Genomic DNA, 17,309 nt, shown 5'->3' on the forward strand with positions numbered 1-17,309 from the left:
AAGGCTCTTTAGCGGGGTTTCAACTGTTTGCCTTGTTTTCTTTCTGTTCCTGCCGAGCAGGCTACCCCGGCCCTGGAACAGCACCTCTCCATCTCCCTAGTTCCCACAGTTGTTCCTAAAAAGGGAGGAGGGTTAGTGGCAACTGAGACCACATAAGAGCTGGGCTGGGTGCATGGCCCCTGGGCCCCCCCCCCAACCCGGGCCCCTGCTCTCCCCCTTCAGATTTCTCAGAGACCAGGTCTTTGCTCAGCCCTGCAAATCTGTTCTTCCTCCAAGCCCACAGAGATCTGTGAGGTAAGGCTTTGCGCTGTCACGTTCAGGAGGACAGGCCCATGACCACAGACCCTGGGACCCATCGCTCACTGGATGAGACTACAACGGCCCACCTTGGGGGCCTGTGGGATGCCGCCTCCCTGAGCGCCCCCCTGACATGCCTTCTCCCCCTCCAGGCAGTCAGAAGTGGGGTCACCATGGCGTCCCCGTCGTCCTACCAAGTGGAGGAGGATGAGAGCCTGAAGGGATGTGAGCTCTATGTTCAGAAGCATGGCGTTCAGCAGGTCCTCAAAGACTGCATTGTGCACCTGTGCGTCTCCAAGCCTGACAGGCCCATGAAGTTCCTGCGCGAACACTTCGAGAAGCTGGAGAAGGTCAGTGACTGCCACCGCCTGCTTCCCCTGGGGCAGGTGTGCTGGGCCGCGGCGCCTTGCACCTGCTTCCCGGGCCTTGTTGGCTCCTTTGGGGAGTGTGGAGAGAGCAGCCGTCCGTGGGGGCCTCACATGTTCCAGGGCTTGGCCTTCTCAGTCACAGGCCCCCTCTGTCTCCCCGCACTGGGGCAGGCCCTACGGCACGCAGAACCCGGGGAAGAGCTGCTGGGGCCCACTGACAGTGGAGGGGGACAGAGATGGGGACTGGGTGTCATTAGGTGGCACTGGTATTTGGGATGGAAGAGCATAGCTGTGGTGGGGCATGCGATGGGGGACATTGGAGACCTGATTCCCTGGTAATGTGCGCCTGTGGGAGGAGGCAGGCACAGGCAGAGGAGAATGCCCCTCAGACTCGTGCAGTGTGGGGAGCATACACGCATCCACACCTCTCTTCTGAGAGGTACCCCCCACATTCCTCCGTGAATGATGGCGCTCTTCCCTTCCTGGTTCATCGGTGGGAGGACGGGCTCAGAGCAGGAGGGGTCTGAGCCCCTTGGCCACCTGTTCCTCCGTGGCAGGCTTCCTCTTTCCGGGGGTACAGCTCCGTTCCTGTGAGAGGCAGAGCCTGCAGCGGGGTATCTGTCCACGCAGGAACATGGACGCTCCGAAGCGGGTGGTGGGGGCTGAGAGAACACGCGCCTGGGGCCGAGGCTACATATTATCCCCGGGGACAGATGGCTCTGAGCCCCCCAGAACCTAAAGTCCCCGAGAGCCCACAGGTGTCTCCTCTGTCTTCACGCTGGCTTGCCCTGTGAGCTGCCACAGAGTGTCTATGATGGGGGCGCAGGAAGGCTCTTTCACTCTGGGTGCGGCGGAGCCTGGGGTCTTGGGCCCCAGGAGCGGGTGCCCCGGGGGAGGGGCAGAGTCCCAGTCAGCACCCCCCGCCCCCCATGAGGTCAGCCGAGTGGCCATGAAGCCCAGGAAGGGGGACTTCTCAGCATGTGTGACAGCAGGAAGCATGTATGCACGACCTGATAAAGCCCTGGGAGGATGTCACCGGGCCGCACAGACCAGCGGGGATGGCCCAGCTCCCGGTGTGCTGTCCCGTGAGGCCACGTGCCGCCGCCAGCCCTCAGGCCTTGGTGAGTGACTTCTTCACCTCAGGCCGTTTAAAAGGTCCAGACGTGAGGGGGTAGAATAGCCCTTACCCTCTGGCAAAGCACAGGCAGGGCTTCTCCCCGGGACATCGGCTGAGGCTCGTGCGGTCCTTGGTCTTTGCAGGGACGCCCGTCAGAGGCTGGAGGAAAGTGCCCACCCCCTTCCCCGGTGGACCCCCCCGCCATGTTTCTCTAGCACCTTCCTTAGCACGCACAGGCGTGTGGACATGGGTGGTTGTGGCGTGTGCGCATCTCTGGTCTGGCTCTCCTCCTTAGCATCGTCTGTGTGACGTCTGCACAGGTCACATTTACCGTTTGGGCCACTTCAAAGTGTCTGCGTTCTCCTCAGTGGCATTGTTACGGTGTCTGTAGCCATAAAACCATGTGGGGTCACAGATTTGCCTTTATTTACATTGTTCTGTTTGATGGTCTTCAGGTTTTTCGTTTTCTTCAGAAAATACCTCAAGGCCTAGGACTGATTTGGGGGAGGAAGAGCACTCACGCCGTTGGGGTGTGCGCTCTGGGGCCAGGGTCTGGCTCATTTCCATGGCTCTAGAGCCCCGTTGTCCCTTTACTCCCAAAGATGGAATGAGTTTGTGCCCCCCCCCGCCCCCCTGCTGGAGTCGTGCTGTTTTCCCTAATCTGTGCCAACATCCGCTTCTCTCCCAGTTGTTCTCGTGCTACCTTGTGGGTACGGACGCATCCTGGCCGCACTGGGGGCTCCTTCCCTCCTGGTGGCCTGGCGCCTTCCCTGGACGCTGGCTCCAGGGACATCACACGAGGAGCCAGACTAAGGTTCTGGTCTTTAGTGGAAACGAAAGTTACGTTGTGTTTCGCTTTCAGAATGAGCGGACACATCGGAGAAAAGAGACCTCGGGCCACTCCCCTCTCCCGTTAAAGTTCCTTGAACTCAAATACTCTGAAACTTGTGCTCGGTGGTGTGCAACTGTGCGGATTCTGACAGATGTGTCGGGTTGTCTACCTGCTGCCGTCCCCTGCCTCCTGCCCTTGCTGGCCAGACCATCCTGTCCCTGCATCCCCTGGCAACCGCTCAAGTTTCTGCAGCTCTGTGTGTTCCAGAACATTCCATCAGGGGAGGCCTACGGCATGTAGCCTTTCAGTTCGGCTTTGGTCCCTTCCAAGGGCATCTGAAATTTGTGCTGGTTTTGTGTGCGTCACAAGCGAGCGTTGTTCCACTGTGTACACCGATTGCCGTCTGCTCCTCCCCCGCCCAGCGGAGGGACCTCTGGATCACTTCTGGTTTCTGGTGATGACCAAGCCGCTGTTGGCATGTGTTTGTCTTACAGATTTTTGTGTGAATGTAGGTTTTTAACTGGAGAAAGTGTCTGGGTTGTAGGGTAAGCGCACGTTTGACTTGGTAACGAACAGCCCAGCAGCACTGTCTTTGTTCCAACCAGCTGCGGCTCTTGGCCCTAAGACTGCCAGCACTCGATATTGCCAGCTCCCAAAAACTTGAGCCATTCTGACGGGTCCATGGGGCCCTTCTGCTGGCTGTCTTCCTCATTTTCTCGTGACTGAGGACTATGTCTTTCCACGCGCTTACTTGCCATCCGCGCATCTCTTTGGGGAGGTGCCTGTCAAGGTCTTCTGTCCGTGTGTCTTGCTAGGCTCTTCTACCATTGGGCTCAGGATTGCTTTATGTACTCACCTCGTACCCTCACCTCTGCGGATGTGAGTCGTGACCGTCCCTGCTGTGCAAACACCTTCCGGTCCGTCTGTGGTCTGTCTTCTCATGTGCTCACCAGTATCTTCACGGAGCGAAAGTTTCTGCTTTTGAGGTTGGGTTTATCCGTGTATATATTTATTAATGAATTGTGCTGTTGTGCATAAGTTAGTGGAAGTGCTCTGCACTGACTCCTCCGCCAGCCGGCTGGCTGTGCTTGGGGGCCCTCGCCGTCTGGCTCCCTCTGTCTTCATGGGAGCTATCGATGTCTTTCCGTGTCATTCTTCTCCAAGAGGGTTTCGTTTGCTCCTTTCCAGGTGTATCTTAGAGTGATCTCGGTGAGATGGCCCAGGAAATAGTCATGGGATGTTGAGTGGGCTTACATCGAGCACATAAATCAGTCAGAGGAGAACGGAGAACAATCTTGAATCTTCACTTGAGGAACAGAGAGTAGCTCTTCATTTACCTAGGTCTGTGGTGTCTCTTCTGTGAAAGAAAGGCTTTCATTTTCTGGGGTGCCTGAGTAGCTCAGTCCGTCTGGCATCTGCCTTCAGCCTAGGCTGTGTTCTCAAGGTTCTCGGGATCGTGGGATCGAGCCCCACGTCCAGCCCACATGCAGCCGTGCATTGCACTCCACACTCAGTGGGGAGTCTGCTGCTCCTTCTCCCTCCTCATCCCACCCCCACTCATACGTGCCCTCACCTCCCCCAAAATAAATAAATGAAATCTCTAACAAAAAACAGAAAGAGAAGCTTTTGTTTTCAACATACAGATCATTTACACGTTTCGGTAGATTTTGCTTTCTCGTTTTTTCTATTTTCAGTGGTACTCCTCTGACATTGATAGGCTTTACTTTTGCTTTTTAAAGATTTATGTATTTCTTTGAGGGGGACTCTGCATGGGGGAGTGGGGAAGGGGCAGAGGGAGAGGAAGAATCTCGGGCAGACTCGTCACCGATCACGGGGCTCCACGCAGGGCTAGAGCCCACGATCCTGAGACCCTGACCTCTCGCTTAGCCGGCTGACCGTGCCACCAGGCGCCCCGATAGGCTTTGCTTTTTAGAGCCGCTTCAGGTTCACAGAGAAATTGAGCACGGTGTGCCGCGTGCCCACAGCACCCCCTCCTCTGCCCGAGCCCTTCCCCGTGCACACGGCTCCCATTAGTGATGCTCACCTGCTGAGGGCTCATTACATCTGATGAGGGATGCCATTGTCAGCTGCAGCCCAGACTTGACCTCGGGGTCCCTCCTCGTGCCCACAGTCCTGTGGGTTCAGACAAACACATGATGTCACGTATCTCATTCAAGCCTCATGTCACCTTGTGCTGCTGCCCTAAACATCCCTTGTACATGCTCCCTCCAAACCCCTGACCTTTCCCATCCCCGCAGCTCCGCCTTCCCCAGAATCCCACAGTACGGAGCCTCCGCACACTGGCTGCTCTCTCTTAGGGACATGCGTGTCCTCCTGCCAGGAGGACCCACGCCACCCGCTCACCGAGCCGGCCCCTCCTTCCTGCTGCCTCACAGCCTCCTGCTGTCCGGCCCGTGGTCCTCCCACCAGGTGCACGGCGGGTGGGGCCTGCTTCCCTTCTGGCATCTCGCTCCTCTTCCAAAACGGGGATTTCTTAATTTTCTTACGTTTGACTTTATTTCCAGAGTGCTTTTATAACTCACATTAGGAACCACAGAAAATAACCTTTGCCGACAGAACCCTACACGAGCCGTCTTTCCCCTTTGCCACGCGTTTGTGTGCATTGCACTTTCCGCGTGCTTGTCAGGTAGGTGTGAGCTCAGGGTCGTGCCCTTGCCCTCCCTGCCCGCCAAGCGGGTGTGGCCCATGGAAGATGCTTGTGGAGACCAGGGACGGAGGGCCTGTCGTGGGCACCGAGTCCGGGTGCGATCAGGGACACAGCCGTGGGGACCCGCGCCGACCCGGGACCCGTGAGAGGAACCGCGGCCGAAGCGCGGGGAGGGCCGCTGCTCCCCCTTCGGCTGGAAGGCCACGTGGTGCTGCTGGGCAGGGCGACTGGCAGACCGTTAGAGCGGTTTTCCAGAGAAGGGTTAAAGCTTCAGGTCCCGCCCAGTAACATCAACAAGAGAAAGGTTGATTCCACATTTGGGGAAATTAAGAAAGTAGAGAAAAGGATCAGGAAACAAAGCTGCCTCATTGGCTCTCTTGAGGGAGACCGCGGCGTCCTTGTGTGTCCTCCGAGGCGTGTTTCCCAGAGCTGCTCTCCCTCCCGCCCTCCCTCCCACGTGCAGCGTGATGTCTGTGTAGTAGTTATTGAGCAGAGATGGCCCTCTGGGGTGTCACAGGCCTGCCGGGGAATCGAGCAGGACGTGCAGCACTGTCCTCGCCCCTGCCGCCCCGCCTGGCCCTGGGATGACCCTTCTGGCCCCTGTGCCACCCCGCTGCTGAAGAGCAGTGCCCCTGGCTCACTGTCGCTCACTGAAGTCCGCTGCCTGCCCCAGACTTGGTGTCTGGGTGCGCACACTTGTGGAATGACACGTATCTGATTACGACATGACACAAATCCACCGCGATCCGCCCCGTGCCCCTTCCCCAGCCCACTGGCACCCAGCCTCTGGTCACCGTCCCCGCAGTCCCGCCTTCTCGGGAACGCCCCCCTCCCCACTGGAATCCACAGTTGGGAGCCGGCTCAGGAACACACGTGTCAGGGTCCCTGTGGCTTCGGAGCTCACGTCTCTGCAGCACTCGAGTCACCATCCACTGTCCACATGGCCCACAGCCTGGGCATCCGTCCCCGACTCCAGGGCACCCGGGTCGTGTCTCAGTTCAGGCAGCTGTGGGTAACACCCCCATGGACATCCATGTGCAGGGGTCACGCGGACCCACGCAGTCATCTCCTGGGGTAAATGCCAAGGTGTGCGGCCGCTAGATCGCATGGTGAGCACGTGGCTGGTTTTGGAAGAAACCACAGGCCCCTCCTGACACGGCTGCGCCTTTCTGCGTTTCCAAGGGGCAAGGGGCCCCGCAGCTCCGCGTCCCGCCGGTGTCTGGTGCTGACCTGTTCTGGTCCATGGCCATTCTGCCAGGGGGCGGCAGCGTCTCCTTGCTGCTTTCCTCTGCATGTCTGCGAGGACGCACCATGGGGGAAACCTTCCCGTGTGGGTGTTTGCCGCGCAGATGCCCTGGGTCACGATGTCTGTTTCCCTGTTGCTGAGTTTGAGATGGTTTTTTGGGGGGGGTGGTTCTGTACATTTTGGACACGAGTCCTTTCTGGATGTGTGTTTTGTAGATTTTTTTCTCCCAGTCTGTGGCCTGAGTTTTCATTCCCTATATGTGATTTGATTCCTGCTTTTGGTTTTTTAAACCAAACTTTATACGATTGTTTAAAAGACCACTAAATATTACTGAACACATGATCTCAGGGTGCAGAGATTCCTGTTATGCAGATGTTTCTAAATTGACTTAAGCAGTTTTTTATTGCTACTTGGATTAAAAAATGTTTAAACATTGCAGAGAACATTCTAGTGCCCGTATCTCCTTGACAGCTCTCATTGCTTCACTAGGATGTATTTTAAGAAATAGAACTATGGGGCTTGGATGTACGCACGGATTTGTGAAGCCTGCTCTTGGGCAAAAAGGGTTTATCCATTCACACGTTTATCCACAGATCCTCACTGAACCCCAGCTGCAGGCCCTGTGCTGTTCCAGGTGCTGGGTCGTGATGCCCGGCACCGGGGTCTCCAGCTGTGCCCCCCCCCCAGGCATGCACCACATCCCTGCACCCAGCTGCACGAGGCAGCAGGCCCCAGTCTGCTGTGGTCGCTACTGAGCTCTGTTCTTTCTGGGTCCCGTCCCTGTGTGATCAGGCAACCTACGAGATCTGGAAAGGTGTGTGTAAGTCAGGGATTTCCAACCGAGTACGCAGTGGGACGTGTTAGTTAAAACGATCCCCAGATGAGTTTAAATCTTTTTCTTACTTAGAAACTATATTCTTTTATTATAATCCGATAGAGTCTTTTTATTATCGTTGATAGAGCAGTAACCAGAAAAAAAGGAGGAAGCCAGCCTCCCCACACACTTTGAAACCAATAGCAAGCTTTTGCGTGATTTATCAAAGAAGACCGTCGTCATAAAAAAATCATGAAATAGCAAAACTGAGTGACAAAGCAGCCCATTCTCAAAACTTTTGAGTTGCGGCAGAACCGGTCCTTCGAGGGGTAATGACTGGTTTGTTAGATGCTGCCCAGCCCTGCACCTAGTCCTTTGTGCCTCACGCTGCTACCATTGCTGACTTTTCACCTGTCTTCCCTGTTAGGTGGACATCTTCATGACAAAACTGTGCCTTTTCCTCTGTAAGGCAATCTCTGTGTGAGGCTGGTAGACAGAGGTACTGGAGAAGTGATGCAAACCACACTTATCTCTCCTCACCCTGCCACTGGAAGTCGAGTGCCCCTGGACACGGCCCTGGACCTCTCCTGGCCGCATAGACGGGGATGGTGGCCCCGGGCTTGCCTTCTGCTCTGACAGGCTGCAGCCCCGAGACGGGGGCTTGTGGTCGGCCCGGGGCTGGCACCAGTGACCCCAGCCCAGGACACCACACATCTCCAAATACCACGGTGTCCTTTCGGTCTGAGGGGATGGGGTCGAGGGACTGCCTCCCCAGGGGAGCCCAGAAATGCTAACCATGAGCAGCCGCTTGGGAGTCTGGCTGCCACCAGGATGCAGCTTCTCCTCCTCTGGGGTGTTCAGGGCCTGTGCACGGGTTCAGGCTGACATGGCTAACCGCCCAGCTGTGTCCTCAGCCAGCGTGCCTGGGCATGGGGCGTGGAGGGAGGGATTCTGCCGGTCCCGGGCCCCAGGCATGTGGGCTTCTCTCAGGAGTGGGAACTCAGGTCCAGAGAATCTCCCCATGTCTCACCCCTCTGTGGCCGAGAATTTTCCCTTCTCAGGCCGCGAGTCTGCCTTTCACCCCTTATGCCAGAAAAACGTGGTCCGAAGTAGACTGTGACCGTCATTTACGATTGAGGGAGCACTTGGCCTTGGGGGCAGAACGGGGACAGTCCCTGGAGCTGTGTTAGGCATTCCTGGGGCAGATCCTGGCCACGGAGCTTTCTGGAAATGTGGTTCCCACACTGCGTGAAGCGTCCTCTGACCCTGTGGCGTTGACTGTCCTGCAGCCCCAGACAGCTCATCAGCGTGAGAACAGGAGGCAGGAAGGGGGCTCCGGAAAATGAGAGGTTTTCCTGGAATCCTGAGGGGGAGGAGAGGGGGGTGCCATCCCATTTCCCCATTTCCGCCCAATGCCTCCCCAAGTGGCCTCGAGCTTTGAAGCCTCTGGATCCCGCCCAGTTAGGCCCTTGGCTGCCCAGCATGGAAAATGGCCCGTGGTAGGACAGCGATGTCAATGGTCTCAAGAAAGCAAGGCCTCAGCGCTTCCCTCCCCGTTTATACCATAGTATGAAATAGGATGGCTTCATGCTCCTCTTGGGGTTCTCGGGTTACCCGGGAAGCTTGAACTACGTGCTGTTGGTGGAGCAGGAGGGGTGCTTTGGAAGGTGGGGCAGCGGGCATCCCGGGAGGAGCCGTGGTGGGGAGGACTCTTTCTCCTCCCTTCACATTCTTGCCGGGTGACTGCCAGGTAAAATCAGGTGGGGGAGGTTGCCAGGTGCGGGTGTTTGGGAAAGGTGGTCCTTGCAGACAAAGGGGACAGAGGCCTTGTCCTGGGCATGTGGGGAGACAGGTGCGGGTCTGTTTGCGACGGACCCCCACGCCCCCCTGTGCTGCTCCCCGTGGTCACCCAGCCCATCACCAGACTGCTTCTGGGACGTGGGGATGTGGTGGCCTCAGGGGCCAGGGTGGGGACCCTGCTTGTCAGGCAGTGTATGTTCCTTCGTGCTTCTGGAATCTTGTGCCCTCTGCACGCACAGTCATTAAAGCAATTAAATAACGAAGGGAAGGAAGAAAGCAAAAGAGATTTGCTTTCCTTTTATGTATTCTCCTCCCATTTCCTGCATGTGTGCTATAGGGACGTGGGGGTACGGGGGGCTGCCTGACGGAGACCTCAGACCTCAGGCACCTGGTACCTGAAATGTCGCTTGCAGTGAGGGCAGGCAGAACCCCTCTGAGCTGGTGCTCTGTGGGGTTGGGTGGTGGGGGAGAGATGGAGGTGCCCTTGAAGCTGGGGGTCTGCCTGGCACAGAGGGAGGAGGGCTGGACAGGACTCCTCGGTGGCACTTGTAGGTGGATAGGTCGCGTTGGCTGCTGCTATCAGCCCTCCCATGTTTTCCCCCACAGGAAGAAAACAGACAGATTCTGACACAGCAAAAGTCAGACTCTCACGACGAGGAGGTCTCCCCGACCCCGCCAAACCCCGTGGTGAAAGCTCGCCGCCGCCGAGGGGGCGTGAGTGCCGAGGTGTACACGGAGGAGGATGCCGTGTCCTACGTGAGGAAGGTGGGCCCCCTCATCCTCACCCCAGGGTCCCTGCTCCCCTCATCCTCACCCTGGGGGCCCTGCTTCCCCCGTCCTCACCCCTGGGTCCCGGCTCTCCCCGTCCTCACCCTGGGGTCCCTGCTCCCATTCCCCATCCTCACCCTGGGGTCCCTGACCTTGGTTGTGCTCCCTTCTGCTCCAAGAGGGGCCACAGTGGTGGACTGTCATTGTCACAGTCTCTGCCCACAGGCTTGCGGTGTATGGGTAGAGGAGACCGGTATCCAGATCACGTGACCCCGTCCGTCCTCCTGGAGCCCGGCCTCAGAGCCACCAGTGGGGATTTCCTCTTCCACGTGCTGTCCCTCAGTGTCCATCCCTCAGGGCCGGTGCCCAGCCCTCCGCTGCTACAGCGCAGTGGGTGCATCTGCATCAGGATGGGCTCTGGAGCGTGAGAGCCCACAGAGTGTCCCTGGGTGCATCAGTGTACGGGCCTGGCCTCCCGCCTTCCCCAGGCACGTGGGGCCTGTCATTTCCACTTTGTGCGTTTATACCCTCTAGACCCTCATTTTTACTTTTTCTCTTGGTGTTTTTAGCTCTCGATCTCTTAAAAAAGTTAATCTGGCGGAATACACGTAACATGCAGCTCCCCATGTCTGTGAGCCCGGGTGACTGTGACGCTCACTCTCTCTCTGTCTAGAGGCCGGGTGTCCGAGAATAGGTGCCCGTGGTCTGGTTCTTGGCGGGAGCCGCTCGCGGCGAGGAGAGCGGGAGAGCGGGAGAGCGGGAGAGCGGGAGAGCGGGCTAATCCCGCCAGGGCCTGCCTCCAGACACCACACGCTGGGCGGGGCTTCAGCGCATGGGTTTTGGGGACAGTCCATCCGTGCAACACTCGGGCCGCATTTCTGTGCAGAGTTGAGGGGCCTCGAGCACACACATGCTGCCGAGCCGCTGTCCCCCGTCTGTCTGCAGGACCCTCGGGGATGCTCGCAAGTCTGACTGTGGTTTCCCCTGCAGGTCATCCCCAAGGACTACAAAACCATGACGGCGCTGGCCAAAGCCATCTCCAAAAACGTGCTGTTTGCTCACCTGGATGACAACGAGAGAAGGTAGGAACCCATGAGACAGTGGGGCCAGGACCGACACTCTTCCCTGGGCCTTGCCGGCCCCTGACCACAGGGGACACATGCCTGCCCGGGTCAGGCTCTGAGGCTTCCATGCGCCCTGGTCATCCACAGACACCTGTGGCCTCGACACCAAGTCACACAGCCCCCCACGGGCCCCAGGAGTGGCTGTCGGGTGGGGTCTTTCCAGGGAGCGGCTCCCAACATCAGTGGGGGTCTCAGGGGCCAAGCGCCAGGAATTGAGACCCTACAGATAACTGGGAGAAAATCCCTGGGACTGTTCTGGGTTAGTGCTTGTGGGTTTATGCATGTGCGTGAATTCTTGTCACAGCGTGGGCTCACAGCTCGCACGGTTCGTCCCGCTCATGGGGCGGGGAACATCCGTCTGTCAGGAAGGGTTTGTGTGGTTTGTAGTTCCCGTTTCCACGGAGCTGCTCCTCAGCCCTTACTCCCCTCCCACGGCTGCTTGCGCCGTTGTCACGGTCCACGGCACTTCCATGACCATGGCTGTCCTGTGCGCTCACCTTCGGTCTTTGACTGTTTCTTCCCTCAAGTTAAATCCCTTGATGTGGATGAAAGGCTGTGTAGGGTTTTGGTTTTTCTCTCTTGTTTCTCAACTTCGGCGAATTCTGTTTCTCGGTTAGAACACCGAGCATGTTTGGATGATGGAGCTCTACAGAGTTCAAATGGCACGCAAATCCGTGGACCAGGGAGACAGCCCCCTCACAGCCCTGTTCCGTGATGGCGGTGGGCCCTTCCTCGCGAGTGTCCCGGGCTGGCGGGCGAGTGCAGGGCGCTTCCTACACGGGAGGGGCCCCAGCAGCAGAGAGGCTGCGGCAGAGAGACGTGGCGGGGTGGGGGAGGGAGGGAGGGTCTTGGTGGGTGTGGTGCGTTTTCCTGGGCTGCTGTGGCATCGCAGGTGCGGGCCATCTGGGAAGGCTGCGGGTGCATCCAGAGGCCTGGCGCTCCGGGCCTCGCCAGGGGTGGGGCCGCTTCTGGAGTGTCCATGGCGGGGCGAAGCTCCAGCCATGATCCAGGATGTCTTGGGGGCATGTGCAATGCCCACCCCTTGGGGCCACACGGGGACACGACGGGCAGGGTGGAGAGGCCAGGTCTCGGCGTAGGCCCCCCACAGCGCCGGCAGCCCAGGAGGGTCTTGCCATGCTGAGATGCTCAGGATTCAGCCTCTGCAGGTCCCAAACGTAGTCTCAGGTCCTTGCAAGAGGGGGCATGGGGAGGTTACTCCAAGAGGAGAAGCCCTGTGACCACAGAGGTGGAGACGGAGCAAGATGACCTTGGGCTACAGGCCACCAGCCACCCCAGAGGCGAGAGGGGCTAGAGGGGTCCTTCCTGGAGCCTCTGAGGGCACAGGGCCCTGCGGCCTCTCGATTTCCACCTGCTGGGGCTGATTCTGGGCTTCTGGGCTCCAGAACTGGGAGACTGAATGCTTCCACTATTCTCAGCCCTCCTAATGGCGTGCACCTGGCAGTTATGGTCTCTGTCACCAGGTGAGACCAGATGACTCGAGAGCAGTATCTTTATGAACTGGAAAGTGAACATCAGCAATTCTGTCCAGATTTAGACCTGGCTTCTGAGTAGGTGATGCACCCACATGGATCAAAACCCAAAGGTGCCAGGGGTCCAGAGGGAAGACGCGAGCTGTATGGAGGTGGCCCCAGGACCCTGGCTCATCCCTGGGTCTCTCTGCAGGTCCCTTTCTGCAGACAGACTCCCCACCCTCAGCCAGGAGGTCAGAGGCTCCCCACAGTGGCCACACAGACCTCTGTCCTTTCTTCACCGGGTTTCGGTGGTCAGGGGATGGACGGCTGTGGGTCGTGCCTGGGTCCATTGGGGTCCTGTAGATGTGTACTTTGGTGCCAGCCTGGGGGAGGAGCCGCCCCTCTGGGTAGACAAGAGGACACAGCTGCCCAGCGGTGCAGTTGGACTTTGATCTCAGAGCGGGCCTGTAATGTGCACCTATACACGGCAGGTCCTGGTCCCATTCCTGCCAGCCAGCAGGCTGGGTGTTCCCCCAGGTCAGGCCCAACCCTGAGTGCAGGGAGGGAGTTTGGGGCACAGTGATTTGGGGTCCTGGGAGCTTCACTTCCTATTGCCAGAGCCACAGTGGAGGCTAACCAAGCATCGTAACCCCGGCATCACGGAGCTTAGCCGCTACGCCCCTCCTCAGAGCCTGCGTTCTGACGGACGAGGCCACTGTCAGCAGAGCAGGTGAGGCGTGGGGACTGCATGTTCATGGAGGCCCAGGCTCCTCCGGCTGTGGTTTGGAGACGTCCTGTGTTGCCACCAGAGATGTGTGCCGGCCGGAACCACGGGCCTGGCCCGGCTGCCGGGAGACTGTGCTCAGAGGAGGGAGACGGGGAACGGGCTCCTCGGCAGCCTCCACCTGACCTCCCATGTGTGGCTTACAGCTCTGTGAGCAGAGCCCTCTGTGCCCCTGTTGTCTGGCGGTGCTGCCTTCCTGTGTGAGGGTAGGGGGTCTCCCGTTGTGCAGGGTACACCCACTTATCCACTTACCAGTTGAGGGACACTTGGGCTACTCCCACTTTTGGGTGGTTGTGCAAAACACTCCTGTGAACACAGCTCTTGGAGACTCTGGGCCGCACACCTCGGGGTGTGGGTATTGGAGCCTCTGGGGCACACACCTAGGAGTGGCCTTTAGGGCATGTTCTCCCCCCACGTGTGCCTTTCCAAGGAGCCCCCAGACTCCGCTGCCCTTCTGGCCCCACTGAGCTTTGAGCCGGCCCTTCCGTGGGGGCCAAGTGCCCCCTCCGTGGCAGCTGTGTTTGTGGCATGGCCTTCACACCCTTTCGGAGCCCATCCGCAGCTCCTAGGCAGGGGTCCCAGGCAGGGGTCCCAGGCAGGAACGGGTGCAGGACCGGTGAGGCCTGGGGCTGAGCAGATCTGAGTGCTCTCTCTGGCCGTCTTGGCTGCCTGTGTCCAGGAAGAGTTTGTGCACGGGTCCTGTGCCCTTGGCCCCGAGTTTCCAGAGTCACATGGTTCCCACTGCCTCGGACTTTTCTGGATCCAGGAGCCAGGTGGACTAGAAGTGCAGGAAGCAGATGGTCAGATTGGAAATTCCTCTTGGCGAGGCGGGCTTGGGAAGAGCGCTTTTCTGCTGCAGGAAAACTCACTTTCCATTTTGAAACCCTGAGGGGATCCTTTTTCTGGCCGAAGCCTCTGAAGAAGCAGGGGATGGTTCAGGAAGTGGGTTCCAGCGGGAGCGGGCCGGAGACAAGGTCTCTTGACCTTTCACTTGATGTCCCCTGCACAGCATCCAAATTCTTTGCTTTTTCCAGTTTACTAGAAGCCGGGCTCGGCAGCCCGGGCTGTGGTTTGGGGCACATTCTTTCCAGGTTCGCAGAGTGCCTGGCACGCCTCGACTCGGAGCTGCCTCCCGCGGGGGTGGTGGAAACAGCCCTCTGCTCCTCTAGTGGGGTGAGCGTCTTTGTGCTTAAAGCTCCCCCTGGGAAGCTCAGATGGGAGACAGGTGACCCCCATGGCCGCAGGCAGGGTGGTCTTGCCCAGGTCAGGTCACGACGGCATCTCTCCTTCAGTTTGTGTGTGGGTGCTCCTGTGAGTGGAGGGGTAAGGGGTTTGTGTGAGCTTCTTTGTTCAGCAGAAGATAGTGCAATGGAGCTGTGGGGGAGGGCCGCTCACCCTCCAAACATCCTTGTTCTCTCTCCTAGGACGGCTCCCCCCCACCCACACACACCCCAGTGAAGTTGCTGGAGGCTTCCTTTGTCTGTAACAAGGGTGTGTCTGCTGCCCGAGGCCACACCGACTGTCACAGCAGAGCCAGGGTTCCAGCAGGAGTCCCTGGGGCTCCAAGGCCTGTGCTCTCCTTCCCCCACTCCTGTAATGACAGGTCATGTGCTCCTGCAGGAGGAGGGAACACGGGAAAGCAGGTGATCCAGAGATGGTCATCAGGTGGTGCCCAGATGTCCTGGGGTGAACTGGGAATGCAGGGACTTGTCTCTGGCTTACCGGGTCTGGGCAGCCACAGGGAGGACCAGGAGACCCCCAAACACACTGTGTCAGACCAGAGACGTGTGAAACCCATACACACCCAAACTCACACACACACACCGGTACATGTATGCAAACACACACACACTTCCCTGTACACACAAACGCACACTCACGCACACACATGCTACAAAATTGAATGTGTGTTAAAAGGTCTTTTGGAAGGAGACCATTGAATCATGTTATTAGGGTGTGTAATGACATTCTTTGGGACTCAGTTTCCTCAAGTGTCAAATGAGAGTCATAAGACCTACTTTGAGGGTTACAGTGAAGAGCAAGTATAGTAATGTTTATGGGTATAACATTGTCCCCATCCCACCATCCCCATCCCCATTATCACCACCATCATCACCATCCCCATCATCATCAAAGCCATCGTCACCATCACCACTTTCATTACCATCCCCAACCCCATTATCACCACCACCATCATCCCTATCCTCATCATCCCTATTATCATCATCATCATCCCCATCATCCCCATCATCATCCCCATCATCCCTATCGTCATCATCATCATCACACCATCATCCCCATCATCATCATCATCATCATCATCCCCATCATCACCATCACCATCCCCATCATCCCCATCATCCCCATCATCATCACCTTCATCACCATCACTCTCCTTCTTCCCCTCCTCACCATCACAGTCTTCATCCTCCTCCTCCTCCTCTTTTTGGTAGCTCTTTTGTGGGGTGGAGGGCAGGCTGTGTCAGTGGGCTTCTCCCTGGATACCACTTTGCCCCTCCTATGCTGGCCTAGACCCCCACACAGACCCCACAGCCAGGCCTCACTCCTCTCAGTGTTTAGTCTGAGGCCACTCCACAAGCTCGTTCTCAGGTCCATCCTGGCCCTAAGGTAGGTATGCTGGCTGCTGTGGGCCTCAGGGAGGCATGTGGAAGGCCTGCTCATCCCCTGACATCAGGGTACAGAAGAGGGTTTTGAGGCTCAGGGAGGGGAGGGCCCTTCCCCATTGTCCCTTGCTCCAGGTCACAGTAGACATGCTAGCTGGGGCTGGAGCCCCTTGTGCCCTGGGCCTGCCCCTTGCCACTCCCTCTGAGCCATGCAGCAGGTGTCCAGGCTGGGGCTGGAGCAGGTGTCTTCCTGCCCCTCCATCACCCCTCTGCTGTGTGGAGTTCCTCCAGGTGAGGGTGCCAGTGGCGGCTGCAGACTCCCTGCTCCGTGTGAGCTACTGTGAGCAGTTGCGGATCTCCTGTCTTTCCTGGGGATGCCAGGGGCACCCTGCTCAGGGACCTAAAGAGCCTCAGAAGGCAGCCTGCAGTGTCCTCTAGGCCCTGGGCCATCCGAGAACCGTGGCCTGGCCCCCAGGGTACACCCCAGACTAAGGGAGGGAGCAGGGAGCTGCTGGGTTCAGTTGGGTCCCTTCCCGGCTTGCTGTGCTTCAGATGCCTGGAGATGAGCATCGCCGTGCCCCTGGGAGTCCAGAGCGCGGTAATGAGGAGGCTCCGTGTGTGCGGTTTGGGCCATGCAGGCAGCGCTGTGCTTTGGTCCCTCGGCTGGGGCCTCATTACCAGAGCCGCCAGACGGGCGGGCGAGGGCATCTCACCCTGGGGTGGCCTTCCTGGCAGCAGCCCCGCTCTCTGCAGCTCTAATTAAAACAGGCTCTGGGAGGAGCGCCGCACCGCTGGCCCGAGCTGCTGTCTCCTGGTATCTGCCACCGGCTCTGCCGCACGCCCTCGCATCTCCAGCAGCTTGTTTTTCCCCAGATTGGCTGGGGCCCCCAGGTGATGGGAAAAACATGCCGTCTGCTGGATTCACATGCAGCCTTTGCTCCCCCCCCTCCCCCGCTGCTTCGGCCCCTTCCCTCCCACCTGGCTCTGGCGCAGGCCTTGTGGCTTCTCTTTGAGGCAACACGAAAACACAAAATTAGCATTTTGGGGAATGCAGGGCCTCCTCTTAGGAGAGGTTAATGGTCAAACAAGCAACGGGGTTCGTGTTCGTGTTGCATACAGCCTCCTGCTCTGGGCAGAGACCTCGAAGCTGCTAGCTTCCGGGGCATGGGAGCCGTATTCCATGCGAAGCTGGGAGCTGGAGCTTGCATCACATGACGTGTTCTGAGCTGGTCCCCGGACCTCAGGCCTCATGGGCACCGTCGTGTTAGAACAAGGCAGACGGGGGCGCCTGGGTGGCTCAGCGGTTGGGCATCTGCCTTTGGCTTGGGTCGTGGCCCCAGGGTCCTGGGATGGAGCCCCGCATCGTGCTCCCTGCCTGGCGGGAAGCCTGCCTCC

At 58.4% G+C, this 17,309-nt stretch overlaps 1 protein-coding gene across 1 annotated transcript in view; it reads left to right on the forward strand.

Annotated features, from left to right (window-relative positions):
• The first annotated feature begins 455 nt into the window (after positions 1-455).
• PRKAR1B (protein kinase cAMP-dependent type I regulatory subunit beta) overlaps positions 456-17,309 on the forward strand; it is a 65,146-nt gene continuing 48,292 nt past the window's right edge. Inside the window, exons 1-3 of the mRNA XM_080830555.1 lie at positions 456-647; positions 9,749-9,907; positions 10,901-10,992. Coding sequence (XP_080686681.1) covers positions 471-647; positions 9,749-9,907; positions 10,901-10,992 — 428 coding nt within the window. The 5' untranslated portion in view covers positions 456-470. The remainder of the gene's footprint in view (positions 648-9,748; positions 9,908-10,900; positions 10,993-17,309) is intronic.

This window comes from Martes martes, assembly GCF_963455335.1.
Source record: "Martes martes genome assembly, chromosome: 18".
NCBI classification, from domain to species: domain Eukaryota; kingdom Metazoa; phylum Chordata; class Mammalia; order Carnivora; family Mustelidae; genus Martes; species Martes martes.